The sequence below is a fragment of the Pteronotus mesoamericanus genome, unplaced genomic scaffold, assembly GCF_021234165.1.
Source record: "Pteronotus mesoamericanus isolate MK-2021 breed Mesoamerican mustached bat unplaced genomic scaffold, CSHL_Meso_final scaffold_533, whole genome shotgun sequence".
Classification (NCBI taxonomy): domain Eukaryota; kingdom Metazoa; phylum Chordata; class Mammalia; order Chiroptera; family Mormoopidae; genus Pteronotus; species Pteronotus mesoamericanus.
This window is the reverse complement of record NW_026555320.1, coordinates 1,600,727-1,623,118: the sequence shown is the minus strand read 5'-3', so window position 1 is coordinate 1,623,118 and position 22,392 is coordinate 1,600,727. Positions and strand designations below refer to the sequence as shown.

The 22,392-nt window shown below is 42.7% G+C and overlaps 1 protein-coding gene across 1 annotated transcript in view; it reads right to left on the bottom strand.

The window, feature by feature from the left end:
* KIF15 (kinesin family member 15) overlaps window positions 1-22,392 on the bottom strand; it is a 46,015-nt gene that overhangs the window by 4,375 nt on the left and 19,248 nt on the right. The window contains exons 9-28 of the mRNA XM_054594590.1: window positions 21,365-21,488; window positions 20,767-20,843; window positions 20,334-20,543; window positions 19,378-19,555; window positions 17,279-17,444; window positions 16,423-16,564; window positions 14,963-15,160; window positions 14,051-14,158; window positions 13,526-13,631; window positions 12,429-12,594; window positions 8,945-9,095; window positions 8,649-8,734; window positions 7,597-7,666; window positions 6,906-6,992; window positions 6,208-6,312; window positions 5,556-5,678; window positions 4,882-5,028; window positions 3,809-3,910; window positions 3,351-3,515; window positions 1,917-2,026 (exon numbers count right to left, since the gene is read on the bottom strand). Coding sequence (XP_054450565.1) covers window positions 1,917-2,026; window positions 3,351-3,515; window positions 3,809-3,910; window positions 4,882-5,028; window positions 5,556-5,678; window positions 6,208-6,312; window positions 6,906-6,992; window positions 7,597-7,666; window positions 8,649-8,734; window positions 8,945-9,095; window positions 12,429-12,594; window positions 13,526-13,631; window positions 14,051-14,158; window positions 14,963-15,160; window positions 16,423-16,564; window positions 17,279-17,444; window positions 19,378-19,555; window positions 20,334-20,543; window positions 20,767-20,843; window positions 21,365-21,488 — 2,621 coding nt within the window. The remainder of the gene's footprint in view (window positions 1-1,916; window positions 2,027-3,350; window positions 3,516-3,808; window positions 3,911-4,881; window positions 5,029-5,555; window positions 5,679-6,207; window positions 6,313-6,905; window positions 6,993-7,596; window positions 7,667-8,648; window positions 8,735-8,944; window positions 9,096-12,428; window positions 12,595-13,525; window positions 13,632-14,050; window positions 14,159-14,962; window positions 15,161-16,422; window positions 16,565-17,278; window positions 17,445-19,377; window positions 19,556-20,333; window positions 20,544-20,766; window positions 20,844-21,364; window positions 21,489-22,392) is intronic.

The following is a 22,392-nucleotide window of genomic DNA, read 5'->3' as shown; positions in this document are numbered from 1 at the left end:
CCCTGGTGGGGGCATGTGCAAGAGGCAGCCAACTGACATTTCTCTCTCACGTTGATGTTTCTCTCCCTCTTTCTCCCTCTCCATCCCTAAAAATCAATGAGCATGTCTTCAGGTGGGAGAGGCGGGAAGAGGAAGGCAAAGTACAAAGAAAATAAAACTCTAACTGTAAAAAATAAATAGCATAGTACCAGTGACAGCCGCTATCATTACCAGCTGTAACGTCACATAGCACGTGAATGGAGCTCGGCAGCTTGCTTACACCAGCATCCCCGGAGCTGAGCGAAGCGCCGCACTGACGCAATGACAGCTATGATGTCACTAGGCGACAGGAGTGTCTCAGCCCAGAGGGACCACGTCCTCCGCACGGTCCGCCACGGACTGAAGCCAGTCGCGCAGCATGTGACTGCAGGCTGCCGGCAGAGCCCAGGCACCGGCCTCAAGTGCCTGCCGTGTCAGGGTCTGCACGGTGCACCTCAGGGCTGCCGCCGCCAGCAGTGGGGATGACAGACACCCCTAATCTGGGACGCTGAGTTCAGGAAGGGTCCCCATCCCAGAGAGACCCCCGACTTTGATTCACTCCAGCTGGCTGTGCGGCTGTGCAGGCCACCGCCCGCCCGCCTCCCACTCCCACAGCTGACAGCAGGCGGGGCGCAGCTCTCCCTGTGCCCCCGGCAGCCTGCTGCCGAGCGTGGGCACCAGTACGTCACACGCAGAGTTTCTGGACTTGAAAATGCCTTGCGTGAGAGCTATCATTTTCTTCATTTTATTGCTAAGGAAACTGAGGCACTAAGAGGGTTAAAAGTGTGCCTCAAGCCACATGATTTTCAAGTGTCAGAGAGGGGATGTAGCCTGGGTGTGGGTGCCGGGGGTGCTATGTTGTGCCAGAGGCAAACACAACTGGAAACCTGCCTGAGCTGAGGCCACACACACAAACCCAGGTGCCCAGACCCAGGGGAAGTCTCCCCCAGAGAGCTGCTCCCCAGCCGGCGAGTCAGAGGCAAACCCAGCTGGGAGGACATCCCCCTTTGCTGCGGGACCTCTGATCTTGTTGATTGATTTGCTCCCCTTTTTCTTTTCAAATAGAAATAGACAGTTTGATTCAAGTTTCTGACATGTCTGAAATTCATTGCAATAGCTCTCCAACAACACAGTTTCATGGGCAAGGCCAAGAAAATGCCTCGTTCTCCCACTCTGGAAAAATCAACACCCTCAGCAGACCTGATTCAAAAGGAAAAAAGGTAAAAAATATGAATAAGCCCTGGTTGGTGTGGCTCAGTTGGTTGGAGCATCATCCCATAAACCTGAAGGTTGTGGGTTCAATCCCTGGTCAGGGCACACGTAAGACCCAGTCGATGTTTCTGTCCCTCTCCCTCCCTCCCCTCCCCTCTCTCTAAAATCAACGAGCACATCCTCAGGTGAGGAAAAAAACAAACAAACAATAAAATGGCAATAAATACATATGTATGAACAATTGAATCTTAAAATGCAGAATAAACAAACAAGCAGAACAGAAACAGACTCATAGATACAGAGAAGATTTTGATGGTTGCCAGACTGGAGGATGGGAGGGGGGTTGAGGGGACAGGTATAGGAAGCGAAGGGATAAAGTACAGATTGGCAGTTAAAGAAGAGTCATGGGGAGGTAAAGTGCAGCACAGGGAATACAGTCAATGACATTCTAATGCTATGTATGGTGACAGGTGGGTACAGGATTTATCGGGATGATCACTTAGTTATATCTAATCACTGGGGAGTATTAATTGTATTTGAAAAATAAAAAATGATTTAAAATAAATAAACAAAACAAAACGAAACAGCAGCTGGTGGGAAACCAGTGTATATTCCGACCTCATGCATGGAACTATACCCAGGCAGGCCGAGACACAGCCCACAGGGTTCCGGTGGCTCTTTCGCACCTGTTGTCCTTTTGGGTTTTGATATCATCCAGCTGATCTTGCAGGAGCCAGTTTTTCTCTCTCAGCTGCTCAGCTTCCAGGCGTAGGTTTTCCATCTCACTCAACTGCTCCTAGTAACACATGAAATCATACTTTTCAGAAAACACGAGAGGAGGCCTTATTTTGTTCCCCAAGGCCATGACCAAGACAGGTATTTCTCCTTCAAGCTCTTCTGCACAGAACACTGCGCTGCATGACACTGGATGAAAAGTTGACCGTGATAAGCTCTTAGGGGCCTGGAACTTGTGATTCAGTTTCATACCCAGCATCTTAAATGTAGTCTCTGATCAGCACCACATGATTCATTAAAATTCCTTTATGAGGAAAGATGACAAAACGTCACTACTTTGGTAATTGTTCTATTTGGGTCTATTTAATAGAATCTAATTGAAAATCATGAGCATAACCATCTAGAAGGTATAAATACTAGTCTGCAAGAAGGATCCTCTTTGATTTACTTCTTCCGTCCATTATTTGATTTCTTTTAACCTCACCAGTTTCTGTGGGGCACCCAGACCACGCCAACCTGGGGAACAGTTACAGTCCTGAGACGGCAGCACGTTGAGAGCTGCCCTCAGCAGAAAGGCCGGGAACAACCCCTCCAACAGAAACAAAGCTTGAGAGGGACATGGTCGTCATACACCTTACCCAACGAGGGTGCAGTGAGCTAGCACTGTTCCTGAACAAAACCGCCCTGCAGAGCGATGACCTTACAAGCACCTCCCTACCCGCCCCCACTCACCGACGACCCGGCACTCCCCCCGCACCCCCCACACCCCTCCCAGCCTGCAGTGCCACGCGAAGCACACCCTCACCCCCGTGTACCTGGCTAACAAACACTAGGAAGAAGTTTGAAAGGATGGCAAATGAGAGAACAGTATTTTTAACTATCATAAACAAAAACTAATCTAATATATAAAGAATGCCTCCAAACCATTAAGAAAAAGTTCAACAACAGAAAATGGGGAGAAGGACAGAATTCAAAGAAAGGTGCTCAATCTTACTGCTAATGAGAAAAATACAAACTTAAAACTTCAATGAGACAACACGCGTCAGCCACTGAAAACGCCAAGATCTAGCCGTGAGCCAGCACTGTGCGTGATGAGAGCGGTTTGGTCGGCCTGCATGACGATGCCACCGTAGAAAAGCCAAAGGAGCAGGGAGACGCGTGCTCAGACGTGGTTGCACATGCCCCGAAAGCTCTAAAAGGTAACTAAGGAACTGGCTACACTGGGAGCCTCCAGAACAGCAGACGAGTAGCTCGGAGTCAGGAGTGAAAGGGAGGCTTTTCTGTCTACACTGAGTTTTGTGCCTTTTGAATTTTGTATCTTCAGTAACCATGGAAGATACTCCTTATTAAAATGTTAAATTTATTGGAAACAATTACCCAGTTACCTTCATTCTGAGGATTTCAGCATTTTTGATTTCTCTGTCTTCATTTAGCTTAGTTACAAGGTGTTGCAAAGAAACCTTAGAGGCTCGTCCATCTTCTATCTCTTGTTCTTGTGTTTCCAGGAGTTTTGCCAAATGTGTTTGAAAATGAGGTGGTGTTTTAGGGCTCTAAAATAAAATCAAATTTCATCCAAATGCTCGATTAAGTGATGTTATAAAGATTTCATTTTAAAGGTATATGCCAACCATATAGAATATATTCAAGCTATTTGGCTTAGTCTAAATCTTGTCCAAGCAAAACGTAAAAAACACTGGTTCCTTTTTTTCAAGTAAAAAGCAGAAAATGTGTCAGTGAAAAATTTTTTTATAAAAAGACAAAGCTATGGTCTTAGTAATTTCCAGACTTTTAAAACTCACAAAACTTCATTCCTCCTGAAATGCACTCTTTTTCTGAAAAGTACCTGGGGACACTCGGCAGCAGAATCCATCACATGCTCCAGCTGCCTCATTTTGAAGTTATATTCGTTTTTCTTCTGTTCCACTTCCTCTTTCTTTTGTTTCAACTGGGAAAAATCAGCAAATGTAAGGTTGTAAGTTAGAAAATAATATGGAACCTATGGTCCAGTTAGACCAGCCTATCTTCCTAAGGTTTGTAGAAACAGGTTTTACATTTGGGAGGCGGGGAGTGGCAGGGGGGCGGGGATTTGATCAATAATCAAAAGCAACAATATATTAAAACAGCAATTTTTAAAGTAACAAATTGTAAAGTCTGGGGCTGCCATTTGTGTCTGTATATCTTAGTTACTACTATATCCTTCCCCTCACCCTCTCTCTCACCAATTTGTTTACGCTTTTTATTTTATTTTTTTAAACTTATTTATTTTTAGACAGAGGAAAAGGGAGGGAGAAAGAGAGGGAGAGAAACATCAATGTGTGGTTGCCTCTTGTGTGCCCCCTTCTGGGGATCTGGCCTGCAACCCAGCCATGTGCCCCGACTGGGAATCGAACCGGCAACCCTTTAGTTCTTAATCCACTGAGCCACACCAGCCAGGGCTGTTTACACTTTTTAAATAAAACTGTGTTTTGCCCTGACCAGCATGGCTCAGTTGGTTGTGCATCATCCTGCAAAGCGGAAGGTCGCCAGTTTGACTCCTGGTGAGAGCACATGTCTGGGTTGTGGGCCAAGTTCCTGGTTGGGGTGCTTGCGGCAGGCAACTAGTTTATGTTTCTCTCCCTCTCTTTTTCCCTCCCTCCCCCTCTCTAAAAATAAATAAATAAAATGTTTTTAAAAAATAACAACTTAGTTTTTAAGCTTCACAAACAATCAAAGGGTCACGTGAGGAAAAATATAGAATATAAAACAGCAGCAGCCAAAAAGAGGATAAAAATTAGCCATAACCTCACCACAGTGGTCAGAACCTGCCGGCGCCATCAAGGATGGAAGGTGGGCAGGAAGACAGCCAAGCAAGGCTGAACCCCCGGGAGCAACCGAGTCCTTCAGAGCTCATGCGCGGCTGCCCACGCAGCTGCTCACCTGGTGCTGGAGCTCCTGGATCAGGGCCTCCTTCCTGGTCAGCTCCTCCTGGGCGGACTGCAGGAGCCCCGAGTGCTTTTTCGAGGCCTCGGTGAGCATGTTCAGCTGCTCAGTAGCGTGAGCCAGGTCCTCACAGAGCATGTCTCTCTGTCAAGGGACAATCCCCACATAAGCAGAATTTCTTAATTGTGTTTCTCCAATAAGGATTTGCAAATCATTACTATGTGCAATTTTTAAAAGATTGAGAGAAAGTGTTAAGTGAGACCTTTTTCTCTTTTTTTCTTTTTCTTTCTTTTTTTTGCTTGTGGGGTAATCCATTCCAAGACAAACCAAGCAGTTAATACTAGTGAGCAGGCCTAGAGATAAATATTACAGCGAATGCATATGGGTATCCCAACAGAGGTCTAATTGCCCTCTGCTCTCCCTTCCCCTCACCCCCAGGGTAGTGACAAGAACTTAACATGGTGTCTGCACAAATGATTAAAGATAAGTCAACCAGATAAAATATAACAGTGTAATCTTATGTGTTAATGTCTGCTTGGGGAAAAATAGGTCTAATTATGGCCTATTCCTATAAAAAATCCTCATTTATTCATCAATAACTTCCATATAAACATATACATATTGACAAGTAATGAAGTACAAAAAAAGAGTCATGATGTGCTAACAATTACCTCAATGTCTTCAGAGATTATTCTCAGTCTAAGGGTTTCCTTCAGATCCAGAATCTCTACTTCCTGTCTCTTAATCAACACTTTGCTCTCTTCTTTGTCGACCAAAGCAGAGTTGTATTTACACTGCAGAGAAGAAAGTTTCCATATAAGAGCTGCCTGCTTTATTATCTATAGTTTTAGATGAAAATAAACTTAAGAATGATTCCAAATTCCAAGGTGATGACCACATTAACACAAATTAATCCAATCATTACTTGTTGAACTAAGGGATGGAGGAATAAATGCATGGATGACCAAACAGTGGGTAAGTCCTACAGGTACCAGTGAAAACATCTGCCATCAGAAATAAATATGGCGGCAGCAAGCTCCATATGGAGCAGAGGAGTGGGGGACGCTGACAACCATACCCCCTTGTCGCAAGGGAAGGAGGAAGCACGACCCTTCAACTGAGATGCACTCACACTGCACATTCGCATGTTAAAGGCTCTGCCTGTTCTGCAAATGCAGACTCCGTTGAGGTGTAACTAGCATTTGCAAATCTATCTGACCACAGAGTCTTTTTTTTCTGGTGAAAGTATTTGTTAACCTCCTGAGGCAGCTGCAAAATGTGTCTTAGGCTCAAATTTAATACCTTTTTAGGAACAGAACTTACAGTGATGTCCTTCAGTTCCTGCTTCAGGGTATCTATGGTCTCTGTTTTCTCACGGACTGATGTTCTCAGCACCTGGATCTGGCTCCTGAGGTCAGCGACAGCTTCCTGATGGGGACAGAAACAATAGCTTCACACCCAGTGACGTGAAGATCATTTATAAATGACAAACTTTTTATCTTTCCTAATGACAACAGAAGCCAGTTTCACCTCAGCCAAATGTCACATTACATTATTGTTATCTATTTATATTGTAATGGTTTTATACCAGTTTATTTAATCATTTCCTTTGTTTTTATGAATAAAAGCTAGACACAAGGAATTTATACCTAATGTTGTTATACTTAAGCATACTTATTATGATTATTAGGCTAGCTAAAGTCAACACCAGGGATTTATGACTTTGTATTATGGGGCTCAGGGTCAACAGGAAAAGGCCACACGAACAGCCTCCCAGTGAAAAGGGGCAGGGCGTGCTTGGGAAACACTGCCTTCGAAAGAGACGGAACTGCTGGCACTTGAAGTTATGTGGAAAATGAACGTAAATAAAAGACCTCATTCTCTAGAAACCTTGGAGGATGACAGGGCACCGGTGCACACAGAAGCACTGGCTATCAGTCGCCCTCAGAGCGGGAGGCTGGGAGGCTAAAGCACCACTTCCAAAGAAAGCACAGAGGGAGGCGGCGCCACCCGCCACCTACCTTGTCAGCCTCCCTGGACTTCTCCAGGGAACGGATGACTTTTTCGGTGGCATACAAACTCTCTTCTAGTCTTTGTACTTTTGCCATCTATGCGGGGGAAAAAAATAAATATTTTTAGAAAAAGAATTAAATCACAGAGTTAACTACACACATAGAAAAAGTTGAAATGTTTTTCATATACAGTGTACAGTAGGAGTAATACTTGAACACAATAAGTTGGGTTAAAAGACTCAGATTTTGTGGTCTCTATTAGGAGACCACCAAAAAATATAAAAATGGCCATATGGGAGTTAGAAATACAGAGTTGAAAAATAATACAAGCAACCAAACACTCCATCTTTTTATTACCAATGGTTTTTTTTTTTTTTATGATTTATTTACTTTTAGAGAGAGGGGAAGGGAGGGAGCAAGAGAGAGAAACATCAGTGTGAGAGAGAGATAACCACTGGTTGCCTCTGCATGCCTCCAACCAGAGACCTGGTCCCGCAATCCAGGCATGTGCGCTGACTGGGAATTGAACCAGCAGCCTTTTGGTTTGCAGGCCGGCATTCAGTCCACTGAGCCACACCAGTCAGGATTTATTACCAATTTTCAACATATGAAAGCTGAGACACTTGTTATAATAAACCTCTTTTGACATAAGGAAAAATTACAAAGCTCAAATTTTAGAGTGAGAGTACAGGAACTTTACCTGCTGCTCACACTTGGCCATCTCTTTCTGTTTCTCCTGACGCACAGCTTCAAGAACATCTAAGATTTCTCTGGAAGAGAAGAAGTATCTTTTACTCATGACTTCGTTCAATAAAAACAGGAACTATTTATACAAAAGAGATTTAGTGCAATGCACCTAAACTTTATTAGGCACAAACTTGGTGTTAGCATTGTATTCCAGTGTGAGTCATAAATTTGAACCTACTTCTTCCACAATTATTGAATACAAACCCAGTTTTGTGTCACAACAGTTTCTCTTTCTTCAAAGCACTTAGGATTCCCAAACATAACATCTAACATATTGTGCGTATTTGTTACCTGTCTCTCTGTGCTAGAATGTAAAACTCATGAGAACAAGGATATTGTTCACTATCTCATCTGTAGATGTTCTAGCATTGGCCAGAAAAATACCTGGCTTGCCCGGTATCACTAAGTGTTTGAAATGAATAACTTACTAGTTAACTGTCTCTTTCCCAACCAGATATTTGCATCCATTAGATGCATTCACCACTGTACACTAGGGCCTAGAGAGGCTCTGTCTCATAGTCAGAACTCTACAAGCATCTGCTGAATAAACAAATACAGATTCTTCTCCAAAGAGTAGTATCATCCGGTTGGCTGAGGCCAAGAGACTGACAGAGATGACCAAGGAAAAGAACTTGGAGAGAAAGGGAAGAAAGACAATGGCATTCATATTAAGAGGCCAGGAGAAAAAAAGGGCAGCTAGAAAAACAATAGTAGAGACAGAAATAAAGAATCAATCCCCCTTCCAATAAACAGTGTGATTTAATTATAGAAGGCCCTGAGTTCTGATCACCACCATTCATTTAAAAAGTACCATGGCTAGTGATTGAATACTTGAAAAAATTAAGTTTCCCTACATACCCATTTACACAAAAAAAGAGATATTCATTTTTGGAATGCTATAGAAAAAAATAACTTTGCAGGGTATTAACAATAAAGAAAAACAAGATAAAGTGTGGTAGTAAATGATATTCTAGTTCACTAATGCAAAAGAGAAAGAGCACTCACTTAGAACTGTTTTCTTTATCTTCTTCAAATTGTAATAATAATTTGTTATTGCGTTCTTTTTCTGCCTCAAAAAGCTCCATCAAATTCTAAAAGACAACGTGACATCAGATTTTAAGTAACTGTTTACCAGCAACGTCAGGGCAACAAGCGCAATCAGTACTTCCTGGGTGGCAGGCCCCACGCCAGGCCAGCACAGGAAGTGAGGGAGAGGCCCTGACCGGGCCTGCCCTGCACCCCAGGGGGCGGCCACACACCCAGCACAAATTCGGGAATAACCAGTACCTTTCTTAACTTACATTCAGATCAGATTTCAGAGTCTCATTTTCTTTTTTGCAGTTTTGGAGATTTTTGGAAAGTTGGTCAATTTCAAACTTCATTACTTCTTGTAAGTTTTCATAGGAATCCTGAAGGCAGGCTTTGCTCTCAAGAAGTTTTTCATTTTCTAATCTTTATCAGGAAAACATTTTTACAATGGTAAATATAAACATTAAATGTAGCTCTAGTCAGATCGTCTGCAGTTCGATTTATCCCAGCTACAGACCATTCCCAACTTAGTGAAGCCTTAACTGATTAAAGATCCTCAAGAGCTTATGTAAAATGCCCACGACGCGCAGGCCTGTCACAGACGGAACCACAGCATAGTGCGACGGACGGGACAGGGTGCCCGTGCCAGCCTGTAGCCATTTCCTCGTTCTTCCTCCCGTGGTTTCAAACAGGCATGCCTAATTGACTGGCAATCTAGAATGGTGCCAATTTAGGGGGCTCCAGACCTAGCCCTTGCGTAACCTAGGGACTGGCTATTAATTTAGTTTGGTGGATAGCTCAGTTCTGTCTATTCATTACATAGTCCCCCAACTCTACGGAGGTTTCTCAAGATGTCAAATGTGGCTTCAATCTGGGAGGAGTGTAACCTCCCTGGGGGCAGAACTATCTAATGCACACGATTATTATCGGCTGCTCTGTAGGCTGCCAGCCTCTGGTGCTGCTACCCAACAAACCGTGGACGCCCCACACCCAGAGCCCAGCCAGGAACTAGGAAACGAGCCTGCCTCATGGGCCATCCAAAACAGACGCCCCAGCTTTCACACAGGGGTTACCAGACAGGGGCCTATATCTCTACTAACTGAAAGCAGAGCAGAAGCAGCAAACTACAAAGCCGTACAAATCGGTTGCTAAAGATAAGTATACAGACCATAGGTGGTAGTGAGGGGGAACAGATGTATTTATAATGTAAACTGTATGAATAAAGCAGGTAAAATAATTCGAGAAACACATCTGTAGGGAGAGTGCCATGAGGGGGTACACGCAGCCCGGTGAGTGATGTACTCTATGGGAAATCTGAAACACTGAGACGTTAAATTATGTCTCATTGAAGAAGCAAGGAAAAGCTCGATGTTTTTAAGACAGAATTTAAGTACACAGCCAAATGTAGTGGATTCTTAATATCTTAGATCCACTTCAATTAATATATAAACATGAGGAAATTAAGATCCAGTAAGATTAGTGGAGCAACTTTTCAAAAAATCACCCAGTTAATTTATGACAAAGCCAGGATTAGACTTAGTGATTCAGATATGAAAAATAAGTGCCAGGTGTCAGAAAAGACAACGGCTCTACCCTGGCTGGCGCGGCTCCGCGAACTGAGTACTGGCCTGCGTACCGAACGGTGACCAGTTTCCATGCTAGCCAGGGCACATGCCCAGGTTGCGGCTCAGGTCCCTAGTTGGAGGGCATAAGAGAGGCAGCCAACTGATGTTCCTCTCCCACATTGATGTTTCTCTCCCTCTCTCTCCCTCCCTTCCCCTCTCTCTAAAAATAAATAAAATCTAAAAAAAACTCCAAAACAAAAAACTAGCAGCCCTAACTGGCGTGGCTCAGTTGGTTGGGCATCATCCCCTGAAAGAAAGGTTGTCGGTTTGATTACTGGTCAGGGCACATGCTTGGATTGTAGGGTCAAGAGGCAACCAATCGATGTTTCTATCTCACATCAATGTTTCCCTCTCTTTCTCTCTCCTTTCCCCTCTTTCTGAAAATAAATAAATCTTAAAAAAAGTAAAAGAAAAAAGAAAAAACAACAGTGCACCCGATGATAAATGGCACCTCCCCAGCAGCCTTGATGCTGGGGACACAGCACAGGGCAGCGGAGGAAGCGCTGACTCAGCACATGCCTCTAGAGGGAAGAAGAGACTCACAGCGCAGCTGAGGGTCACTGTGCAGCAATGTGGGTTCTGTGCCACCAAACTGTCTAATTTTTAAAAAGATGGTAAAGTATGGGTTGTTTTAAAATAAGAAAGCTCTCATTAAAAAAAAAAAACAACTGTGTTAATTAAAAAAAAACCGCATTGGCAGTCCCCATAAAAAGATAGCCATGGGTGGATTGGGTCTACAGTTCTCATTTTCTTCCTCTCTTTTATTTTTTTAATTAACGATTTTATTTATTTTTAGAAAGAGGAAAGTAGGGAGAAAGAGAGGGAAACATCCATGTGTGAGAGATACATCAATCGGTTGCCTCGCACACGCCCCCAAATGGGGACTTGGCCTGAATCCAGGCATGTGCCCTGACTGGGATTTGAACCAGCGACATTTGGGATCGCAGGTCAGCATTCAATGTATTGAGTTACACCAGCCAGGTTTCTTCCTCTGTCTTAATTAATAATCAGAAAACATTCAACAGCTACAGGTTTTAATTTTTACCACTTCTATAAAAATTAAATCCAAGGTTGCCTACTAGCAGGTTTTCTAGATTGAGCAGTCACACTCATATACACTCAGAGCATCACCTTCAAAATGTCCATTATTAAATTACTGCCACAGACCCAGGAGGCAATATCAAAAACACAAAATAGCTCTGGCTGGTGTGGCTCAGTGGATTGAGTGCCAGCCTAGGAACCAAAGGGTCAATGGTTCGATTCCCAGTCAGGGCACATGCTTGGGGTGCAGGTCTGGTCCCTGGAAAGGGGCATGAGAGTTGCAACCACAAACTGATGTTTCTTTCTCTCCCTCTTTTTCTCCCCCCTTCCCCTCTCTAAAAATAAATAAATAAAATCTTAAAAAAAACACACCAACCATCACCACAAAATAGTTTTAAGTTACATTTTACAGAAGGCTGAAATTAGCAAGAAAAAACCCCGTAAAAAAAAACATGTTCCATCTTAGATTACTCTGTTTCTCTATTGCCAGCACTAGATGGACCAGCCAGCCCCTGAAGTTACTGTGGATGATGGTGACAACTGCGGACTTGTCCTCCCTGTGCTATCCCTTCCTCTCATGAGAGGACACCTCTCCCTCTGGAACAGGCATGTCACCTTGTCAGGCCAATATCACCTCACACCCTTGCTAAGTGACCGGTCCAAATGTAAGCAGAGACTCAAGCAAGGCCAATTCCAGTTCTCCCTGAGAATGATACATGGCTGTTGGGTGAGAGGATTTCTTCACAGGAGTTGACACACCAGGAGATGAATATGGAGCAGTGAGGTCTCCTGTTCCCTGCCACACAGAGGAAGGCCCTCAATAGGACAGAATGAGGGCAACCCAGAGGGAAGCAGAGCTGGGACTGAGAGGGAGGGAGAGACAGAGAGCAAAAGAAACAGAATGACGCACACTGACAATACTGTCTGAGACACAACCTAGTTTGCCCCTGAAATCACCATCACCCCCGAGCCTTCCCAATATTGTGAGCCAATAAATTAACTTTCGGTTTAACTAGCTTGAGTTCAGTTTACAGAACGCGCACTGCTAGGAGTCCAGGGCTACAGGCCAACTGTAACCAAACCACTCTACCTGACACTGTCTAGTTGCAGCTGCACGTGCACGTGTCTTTCAGAAAGGTCGCTGAGCTCTTTCTCCTGGCTCTCCTTGAATGAACTGTACTCCAGTTTCACCACAGACAGCTCCTTGTCCGCAGACTGAAGAACGACTCGCAGGTCATGCACCTCACTTTTCAAAACTAAAAAACAAAGTAATTCCTCAACAGGCTTCTCTACACATATTGTTTACAAAGTAGGCAAATAAAAACAATAGGTATCTTCACACAATCAGCAAAAGAAAGTCGATGTTGCACAGCCAGGTGGTAGGTGCCTAAGGGCACTGAGAGTTCTGTTTTCTCCCTTTCCCTGCTCATAGCTTTTGGTATATTTGTACCAAAAAAAGGAAGAATTAACATCATTTGTCCCTGACTTGTAGATTACATAATTTTCTACATTTAGAATGTGCATCAAAATTCTTTATATGAAAAAAAAATCAAGGTATATAACATATTTTAAGTGACCTAATCTTAATTACTGAAAACGCCCTGGAAATGTGCCAGAACTTTCTAAAATGAGTTAAACACTTCTGGTCTTCTAAGGGAACTCCAACTTAAAATTAGGTACTTTCTTAGGTGAAAAAAAACTGAATGGCTGTCTTTTTTGTTTGAACATTATTACAAACTACTGCAGATATTTTGATGAAAGGAGAAATAAACTGAAAACAACAAACAAACTGGGAATCAATGACACTCCTGCATTTATGAATATATACCAACGTATAATTTGTGCTTTGTTTTGTCACTTTTAAAACGTTCAAAACTATAATTGAAAAGTGAAAATAAGTGGTTAATAAAAAACAAAACATTATTCCTCTTATGAATTCAAGGCAATTCATTTTCAAAGCGGTATTAAAACTTTAAGCAAAGAGTTGTATCATTTGTCTGTGAGTGATCCTGAAGCAAATTACCCTATATGGTTATTACCTTCACTTACCACTGCCAGGCAAACTCAACAGTCTAATTAAAACAAACAACCAACCAACCAAAAACATAGGGACAAAACTCAGTCATATGAATAAAAAGATACTGAATTCCAGTATCCAGATTAAAGTTCCTAGTTGTTCAAACTTACAGTCATTCTTAGTTTGAGTGTCCCACAGCTGCTTCTCAAGGTCATTCAATTGTGAGAGATGCTTCTGCTGCTGTTTGGTCCAATCAGTTCTCTCCGACGAGAAGAGCTGTGGGAAAGAGATCACCTGACTGGAAAAGGCACACTGGCGTGCTGAGACACACCCCAAAGCATCACCGTGTTTCTCGTTTGAAAATCTAGTTTTAAAATCTCTGACCAGAAGGAAACTGGCTGTTCCCACCACTTCAGCGAGGACACCCAACACAGAAAGGATCCTTGCAGGCACCTGGCTGGTCCATTCTTCTTTCCTCTGGACCGGCAGCAGGGGATCCCGGAGCACTATGGACTGAGAGCGCCAGAGCTCCGCCTGCGGGGATGTGGCTCATTATCGCAGCCGTGTGCGAGGTAAGGGAGTGGAGACCACAGCTCCAATCAGCCTTGACCAGGGCTCTGTGAAGTCCTTTCCTTCCTGAGACGCTTCCTTTGAGAACTGGACTCACATTCTTGATGCCATGCTCTCGGACTTACCTCCTGCATTTGTGTAGAATGATGTTCAAGTTTGTCAATGTGCTGCTGAAGCTTCAGGTTTTTATGCTCTTCTTCATCCAACTTAGCTTGAAGGGCACTCATTTGTTCCTGCAACACAAAAACTTCAGTTGTTGTCAAAATGTCTTGTAATGCAAATTTCAAACATTCCACTATTTCTTCTGCATTAAAAAAAACAAAACTCAGAACCTCATATGGACAAAGGTATCAAAGGCCTGCTTGGAGCCAGAAAACAATCTCAGAAGTCTACTCTAATGACTTCTCATATTTCAGAATTGTACTTGTAGTTGATCTAAGTGGATAAACTAAAACACACAGGAAAGAAATGATTAAAATTAAAACCATGGATTAAACCATACAACCATCTTGGGATTTCTGAGGAGCTTTCTCAGGGCCACAGAGTGACTTCACCAGATAAGACTCCATGCCATAAAAGGGCAAAATTTTGGAATTTGGGGTGGTCTGGTTCATTCTAAGTTTTACTAGACAACAGATAAACTTTTTCTAAAAAAATTAAATCACCAGAATTCTGAGATAATCAAATTTCATGTTATTTCAAATATAGCAAAAGCTGTCTAAAATTTCATCTGTAACAAGAGTCTTTAAAATACTTTTAACTTTTTTTAGCAGATAATCAAACCAGTTCTGTAACCTGAAGCTCGTGGCAAACTGGTTTCCTTACATATAAAAGAACCAAAGCCTCAGGACATTGGAAAATGACTTGCTGAATATCGCAGAGCAAATTAAAAGGACAACAGTAGATTGGATTCTAGGCCAAGGACTTAGAAAGATACCAAATAGGTCTGAAAACTGCAAATTATAGAGTTAAAATGATAAATAAAGAAAATTTGTTTGAATAAATGTCTATTTATTTTTTCTAAAACTAAACATTACCTGCACCATTCTAAGCTCTTCAGAAATGGCCTCAAACGCTTGTTCATTCATCTCAGGTGGAACTGGCTCATTGAAGATATCGTTGTCTAATTTGCTAGCATCCTGAGTGTGCAGAGACGCCAAACTCCCCATTTCGGGGCTTAGCTTTTGTGCCGGTCGAGACCAAAGTTGGTAAGTCTTGGTTGGTGTAGTTATAATCTGCAGTAAAAAAAATAATTATGGGAAACATTACCATACATGAAAAATATAATAATTGTGTGAACAGAGAGGGCAAAATTAAAATTCTCTTAATAAACAGGAAAAAAGCATCCCTGAGAGGCAGCACAGAAATGCCCAAGTGGAAACAAATCTATCAATCTAATGAAGACTTTTAAGCATTTCAAGTAAGATTTAGAAAAATGAAACCTGATAGGCTGATTCCAAACCTTATACAAAGAATAAATGTGTAAGAAGATAAAAAGAACAAATTGGGAAGACTTCCCTGGCCAATCTAAATACAGTGTAAGGGCAGGAAGATTTGTAGTAAAAGAAAGTATTATATACTGATGATGCTGAGATGGTCTGAGCCTTTAAAAAGGAACAGCAGGAGGCCTGACGTGCAGCCCAGCAGCTTAGCCACCGCCCCACTCACGAAAACCATTGTCACTGGTTCGACCGCACTCCTTAGCCACCGCCCCACCCACGAAAACCATTGTCACTGGTTCGACCGCACTCCTGGGCTGCGGGCCAGGCCCTCGGATGGGGATGTGCGAGAGGCAATCCAGTGTTCCCCTCCCTCTCTTTCTCCCTCCTTTCCCTCTCTCTAAAAATAAGGAAATAAAATCTCTTAAAATTTTTTGGAAAAAATAAAAATGAATGAAAGAAGTCAAAAAGGTAAAGAAACAGTAAACCTGGCTATATGAAAATTTTAAAATTTCTATATAACAAAAGGACAAGGAATGCGATGACAGAATGTATTGGCCGTAGGTATAACAAAGATTAACACATAAAAATTCCCACAAATCAAGTAGTAGAAAAATGGGCTCTTTTTTCACAGAAGAGACAAATGGACAATGAACAAAGAAAGATGTCTGACCTCACTGCGAATGAGGGGAATGAAAGGGTCTTAATTTTCATTCCCAGGTGCCTAGCACTTTATTATCTCATTTAATGCTCTAATAAACCTAAAAAGCAATTAAATGATCCTCCTCTCCGATGCACAGACAATAAGGGTGAGGCTCAGAAGCTGGAAATCCCTCGTGAGAGTAGTGGCAGATGGGAATCTGAAGCCAGGTCTGACCCCACAGTGCACTCCCCTGCTGCCGGCCACTGGGTCCGCGTCAGAGCACTGGGACTGGTCGCCCTGGCTTACCTGCCCGCAGGAGACTCTGTCTGTGCAGGGAGGTGCTGGTGCAGACCCTGCTGGTAACAAAATGAGAGAGCAGTGGCCGAAGGCTGCAGTACTGCTTCAGGGGACCTACCTTCAGTGTCTCAGCATGAATTTTATTCAGCTGAGAAACTTCTTGTCGTTTGCAGACTTTTGTTGCTTCCAAAAGGTTTTCAAGATTAAGGTTCGCTTTTTGCAAAGACTGAAGCTCTGATTCTAATTCTAGCTGCCTTTTCCTAAAAGATATTATAAAATTTAGTATTTTAGGTAATAAGTAATATCATACATTAGTAGAGTACTTTATACTCTCACATAACTTTATCGTTACCTCTTTAAATCAGAGATATTCTTCGATTATTACCCTCGCTTTCCATTTAGGGTAAAACACAGCTCAGAGACTTGGTGACTGTTTAAGGTGCTCAGCGAGTAAATGGCAGAGCTCCAACCTAAAGCCCAAAGAGCCCATACTGGTTCCATGTGTGAAATGTTATTTAAAAAACACTTTTTTGTATTTTAGAATAGGGTTAATCTTTCTTATAATATAAATGTGGTTTTACTTGTTTTCTTTTACACAAAGAACAAGTAAGAATATTAATAACCTGAAATTTCTGAAAATCCAGATTTAATTCATAACATTAGTGATTTAAATATATGGTCAGATAAAATTCTTTACTATGTAAGTTCAATAGACATTCACATCAACATTAAAACATTCTTATTATCTAGTTCATTAAATACATTATTAAAGAGCTAGAAATTTATGTTAATTATACCTCAGTTTAAAAACAATGAGTAAAAACAAAACTAGAAGCAAACCCTTTTCCCTCATGCCTAAACAAATCAATACTTCAAGTAAAATGCTGGATTAAATTGACAACGTCAAACCCGAAAATAAATCAACACAGAAAGATAAGAAAATAAGTAAGCATGAATGTGCATGTGTACGTTACCTAGTCAGTTCTTTGTATTCTTCATACTCTTGCTTTGAATTATTCAGCTCTGTCTGAATTTGTAGAAGTTGTGCTTTTAGCTTCTCAGTGTTTGCTACAGAACGTGGCTCTTTTGCAGCTTTAGGAGAAAATGCTTGCTGACCTGATAATAAGTCAACAACTTGGTCTTTGAAAGACAAAAACAACAGAATACATTTTCTAAGATCTCTGCCAGGTATCCATTTTGAAGCATAAGGAGGAAAACACGAGAAATGAGTTGGAAGGTGGGCCCTAAAACACAAGAGCCTGAGACTCAACAGGAGACACAGATACAACACAACATGACAAAGAGCATTAGAAGTTGCTTTTGAGAATCTGAGAAGCCACAGGATGGGACAGGGACAGGTTGAAGACAAGCCCTTAGGGGCAGAGCCTGCAGTGCCACACGCACGTGACTGGGGGCAGAAACGGCGCCAGGGGAGCCTGGCAGGAATGAGTACTAGTGGCTCCTGTGGACAGCCAATGGATTTTAGGAAAGAAAACAAACGGCAAAAGCAGCAAGCTGAAAGAACTTGACATCACCCACTAGGTAGGAGAGATTAATTTTCAGGGATTACTTAGGAGACTGAGCATGTTGAAGAGTGCTCCACTGAGTTTCAGGGTGGGGAAGCATCATGTAGCAGTTATGTAGAGAATGGCGTCTGTTTTGAAGATGGTGGGGTCCAGAAGTTACCACTATTATTTTTCAAGGGTAGCAAGTCAAGGTACAATTGAGGTCAAAGTGGCCAACAAAATACAGAGTACTGTAGAGAAAAGTAGTTGAAAAAATACAGAAAACCTGATTTTAAAATTGTATCTAAAATCTTAGTATCTTCACAACCCAAAGACTGGGAATTTTAGTCTTTTATTAAGTCATAAAGAGAATGGGAAAAAACTTGGAAAAGAAAATTTCAAAAAGCAAGTAGACAGCAGGCTTCTTTATGAGTGCAGAATAAAAGATTAAAACTTTCTAAATTTCATCCTAAACAGAAACAAAGACTGAGACAGAATATGATAAAAGGCCATGAAAATATTCTCTAAAAATCGAGTGACCACAGACTTTCCTGCTAAATTCCAGAGCATGAACACCAATAACTACCAAGCCTGTAAGTCAGGTTCAGTGCTCATAAACCACTTTCACAAAATTAAAAGTAAGCCTAGTGGAAACGCCGTGTAACTTACAGAGTGAGCACGAGCAAGCACAGCCAGCAACCGTGACACCAGGACCAAAACACTGCCGGGAGCAGCATGAGGCCGTAACTAGGTGGGTGAACATCTCAACTCTACATTCATCATGTTGTACTTAGTTAAGCATTTTTTACTTCAAATACTTAAAACAGGAAAATTTCACTTAATATCTAACCAATCTTTAATTAACAAAATGATATGCAATGGACTTTTCTTTGCATTATCTATTAACCTATGTAATTTACTAATCTGATTTTTTTTAATCCTCACCCAAGGACACGCCCATTGATTTTAGAGAGAGGGGAAGGGAGAGGGAGAGGAGAGAAACATCGATTGGCTGCCCTCAGTACACGACCCCCTGGGGACCAAACCCGCAAACTAGGCCTGCGCCCTGACTGGATAGTGAACCTGTGACCATCCAGTTTACAGGATGACGCTCCAACCTACTGAGCCACACTGGCCAGGGCACTATTCTGCTTTTTTCTTTTTTTAAAAGGTTTTACTTATTTATTTTTAGAGAGAGGAAAAGGAAAGGAAAAAGGGAGAGAAACATTGATGTGTGAGAGAAACATCGATCGGCTGCCTCTCACACGCCCCCAGCCGGGATCCTGGCCCACCAACCAGGCCTGCGCCCTGACCAGAGTCAAACCAGGACCTTTCAGTTAACAGGCTGGCACCCAATTCACTGAGCCACACCAGCCAAGGTGGGCACTACTCTAATTTTTGAGAGAAGTATAGAAAATACCTTTTGATAACATAAAAGAATAAGTATGTATATAAGAAATGAGCATGCCAGGTCTAGAGGCTAACGTGAAGACCCTCCACACAAGTGACATAAGTGCCCTTCAGAACAGCCCATGCCTGCAAGGCACGCGCCAACAGCCCCTCCTTACTTCTGCCATGTCTCTCTGTGCCGGCCGCCTCGAGGAAAGCTCTCTCCAGCACCGCGATCATCTGTGCGTCCATCTCCTGGGCCCTCTTCACGGGCTCCAATAACCTCAGCCTTCTATTCTCCTCCCTGAGGGAGTGATTTTCCATTGCATACTTGGCAACTCTGGGGTGGTGCTCTACCTGTGTGACACAGAAGTACAGACTTACATATGTACAAAGGTGTCCTTATGGACGCAGGAGGAACTGGGGGGTGGCCTGCTGCCACCACAGTGGAAAGCAGCGTGGCACTTGTGGTCAGACTGCACGTGTGTATACCCTACAACTCCACGTTCTCTGTTGGGCTCTGCACCCATGAAACTCTCAGCCAGGCACCTAGGAGACACGCATAAGGCTTCATGCGAAGGAGACTGCTTATATCAACTACACAAAAGACAGGAATAAGGAAACTGTGGACCAGGGTCAGATGCTTTCCAAGATATATTACGTGAAAGGGGCAAGGTGCAGGAAAGAATGTGTGGTGAGTGGCCTTTAATGCAAAAGGAAAAAAAGTAGGAGTATACATATTGCCTTGAATATGCATAAAATCTCTTGAGAGACACACATAGCTGATAACCAATCATCTTTATATTTAATGATGTGCCTGTATTAATTATCCATCCTTCCCAGGCAAAAGGAAAAACAAAAAAAGAAACTTTAAAGGGACTAGATTCAGGCAACCACAGCTGTGCACAGGAGTGAATCAGATTTGGCCTGCTGGGTTGAGTGCTTTTCCCTTCAGGTTTTATTATTTTCAGAAAAAAGGTGTGTGTGGGGGGGGCGGGGGGTTGGATTATACAATCATACTGTCAGTTTAATTCATTTAAAACACTTTCTGTTGTGTTGCAAGAATGTGGTAACAACTTCCATTTGCCGCAGGCTTCCGTTACATTTAGAAGCGCCGTACACGTCACGCACTCACTTGTTCTCGCAGAGTCTGAATCTCGTCCCTCAATTCCGACAGCAAACGATCCTGCTCCTCAGGCAGGAAACTGCCCCGCGATTCCCTGTGGAGCTTCTCCAGACGTGTTATTTGATCTTCCCGGAATTTCACAATCATCTTATTAGACTGAATAAATTTCTCTTTTTTGAGGGTGAGGTCTTCTAACTGGGTAACTTTTTCTACCAGAGACTTAAAAAAATTCATAATTTGGTTAAACGTGAAAAAATAATTCATCTTCCTTAAGCAACAAGCACTAACTTCCCATTTAATCTCAAAGGCAAAATTAGATTTTTCACAGCTTTCCTTTGTTTTACTCACTGGTGCCATTTGCTCCACTCAGAAAGGCATCCATCACATACATGGTAAAGCCCGAAACATCTTGCATCCCCTTTATACTAATTCAGTTTCCTACCTTCTTTTCCTGTTCAGACTTCTTAAACAGTAACATTGCCTCTTGGAAATATTTCATGTAATCCGTCTCATCTTTGTCTGTAATTGATCCAGTAAGAAAGGGAAAGGGGAAGAAATGTTTCTCTCTCAAATCTGAAAACTAAGAGATGACCTAAAACAGCCTTTGACTGCTCTCAACTAATCTAAAAGAATCAAATTATTATCAACAGGTCACGGATTTTAAATGAACCTGGTCAATATATTAGCCATTCCTTCAAGAAAAGCCTCTCTCATTCTATTTAGTAAACATATATAGATTACATATGATATAACCGAGTCTTAGAAGTGTATCAAAATGAAATTTATTAGTACGTCTTCTTAGCACTTTTATTATTCAAAATTATTTCTACAGCCACTTCCCACATATCTCACAGAACTCCGTACTGTAGAGTCTGGTTACAGAACAGGTACCATGTTCCTCTGTAGGTGAAATAAACAGAGATAGACACTTGTGGAAACATGTGGGTGGCCTTATGGGGTTGTGCCTGTCGCTGGAGGGTTCTCATACTAGTGGCCGCACACGGTCTTCCTCTGGATAAAGAAGATTGTGCGCATCTCACCTCTGGTCAGAAAGGTTCCTGGTGGCATCTGCCCTGAGGTTAGCTGGGCCAGCTGTTCTTTGAGCCTCTTCACTTCAGCTTGGAGCTGGCTCACGTTGCCTTGGGTATCTTCGTTTACCACTGCCTGTTCAAGATTTTTTAAGAACCATTAAAGGAATCTTTTGTGAAAAAATAAAAGAAAAAGAGAAACAGGAACAACAACAAAAAGAACGTTCTGTAGATGTACAGTCTTGTGTTTACATTTGTATGACTTGGAAGGATTCTCCCTCGCAAACAGTCGAGAGGCCAGCAGGACCAGCGTGCTGTTGGGAGGGGGCTCCTGTCCCTGTGTTCAGACCTACAGCCCGAGACCCTTCCGCTCCTCGCCGCGCCTCCTCCCGCCTGCTCCCACTTAGGTCTCCGCTCCGTTGACTAGCCCTGGGCCCTGCTCCGCCGGGTCACCGGGACCTGGGACAGGCAGCTCTGCCCCCCGTGGAGAGCGGCGGGTATGATGCCCCCATCTCGGCTTGCTGTAAAGCTGTGATGGACTGCAGGGCTGGCCCGAGAGCCCTGGCCTGGCAGAAACCACCCTCTCCGCAGGAATCCGCCCCTGTATTTCCCAACGGCACCTCCTGGGGGCGAGGCGGGTGCCACAGCTCCACTTCTGCTTCACCACCATGTTTAATGCTATTTTAAAGAACTGTCTCTTTAAGGAGAGAACTGTACTTGAACAAAAATTAAACAAAAAAATTTTTCTTAAAGAAATATCCTACTTGAGATGACGTCTAAGAAGTTCAGAAAGTCCCACAAAACCTACAGGCTGACGAGAGCCAACAGCTGAGTACCAACCAGATCAAAGTGACCCAGTTGTGAAATAACCAAAAGTCCAGTGAGGAAAAAGCCCCATGGGTCTGGTGTTCCTGTTTTTTTGTTGTTGTTTTTTAAAGATTTTATTTATTTATTTCTAGAGAGAGGGGAAGAGAGGAAGAGAGGGAAAGAAACATCATATCAATGTAAGAGAGAAACATAAATAGGTTACCTCTTGTGTG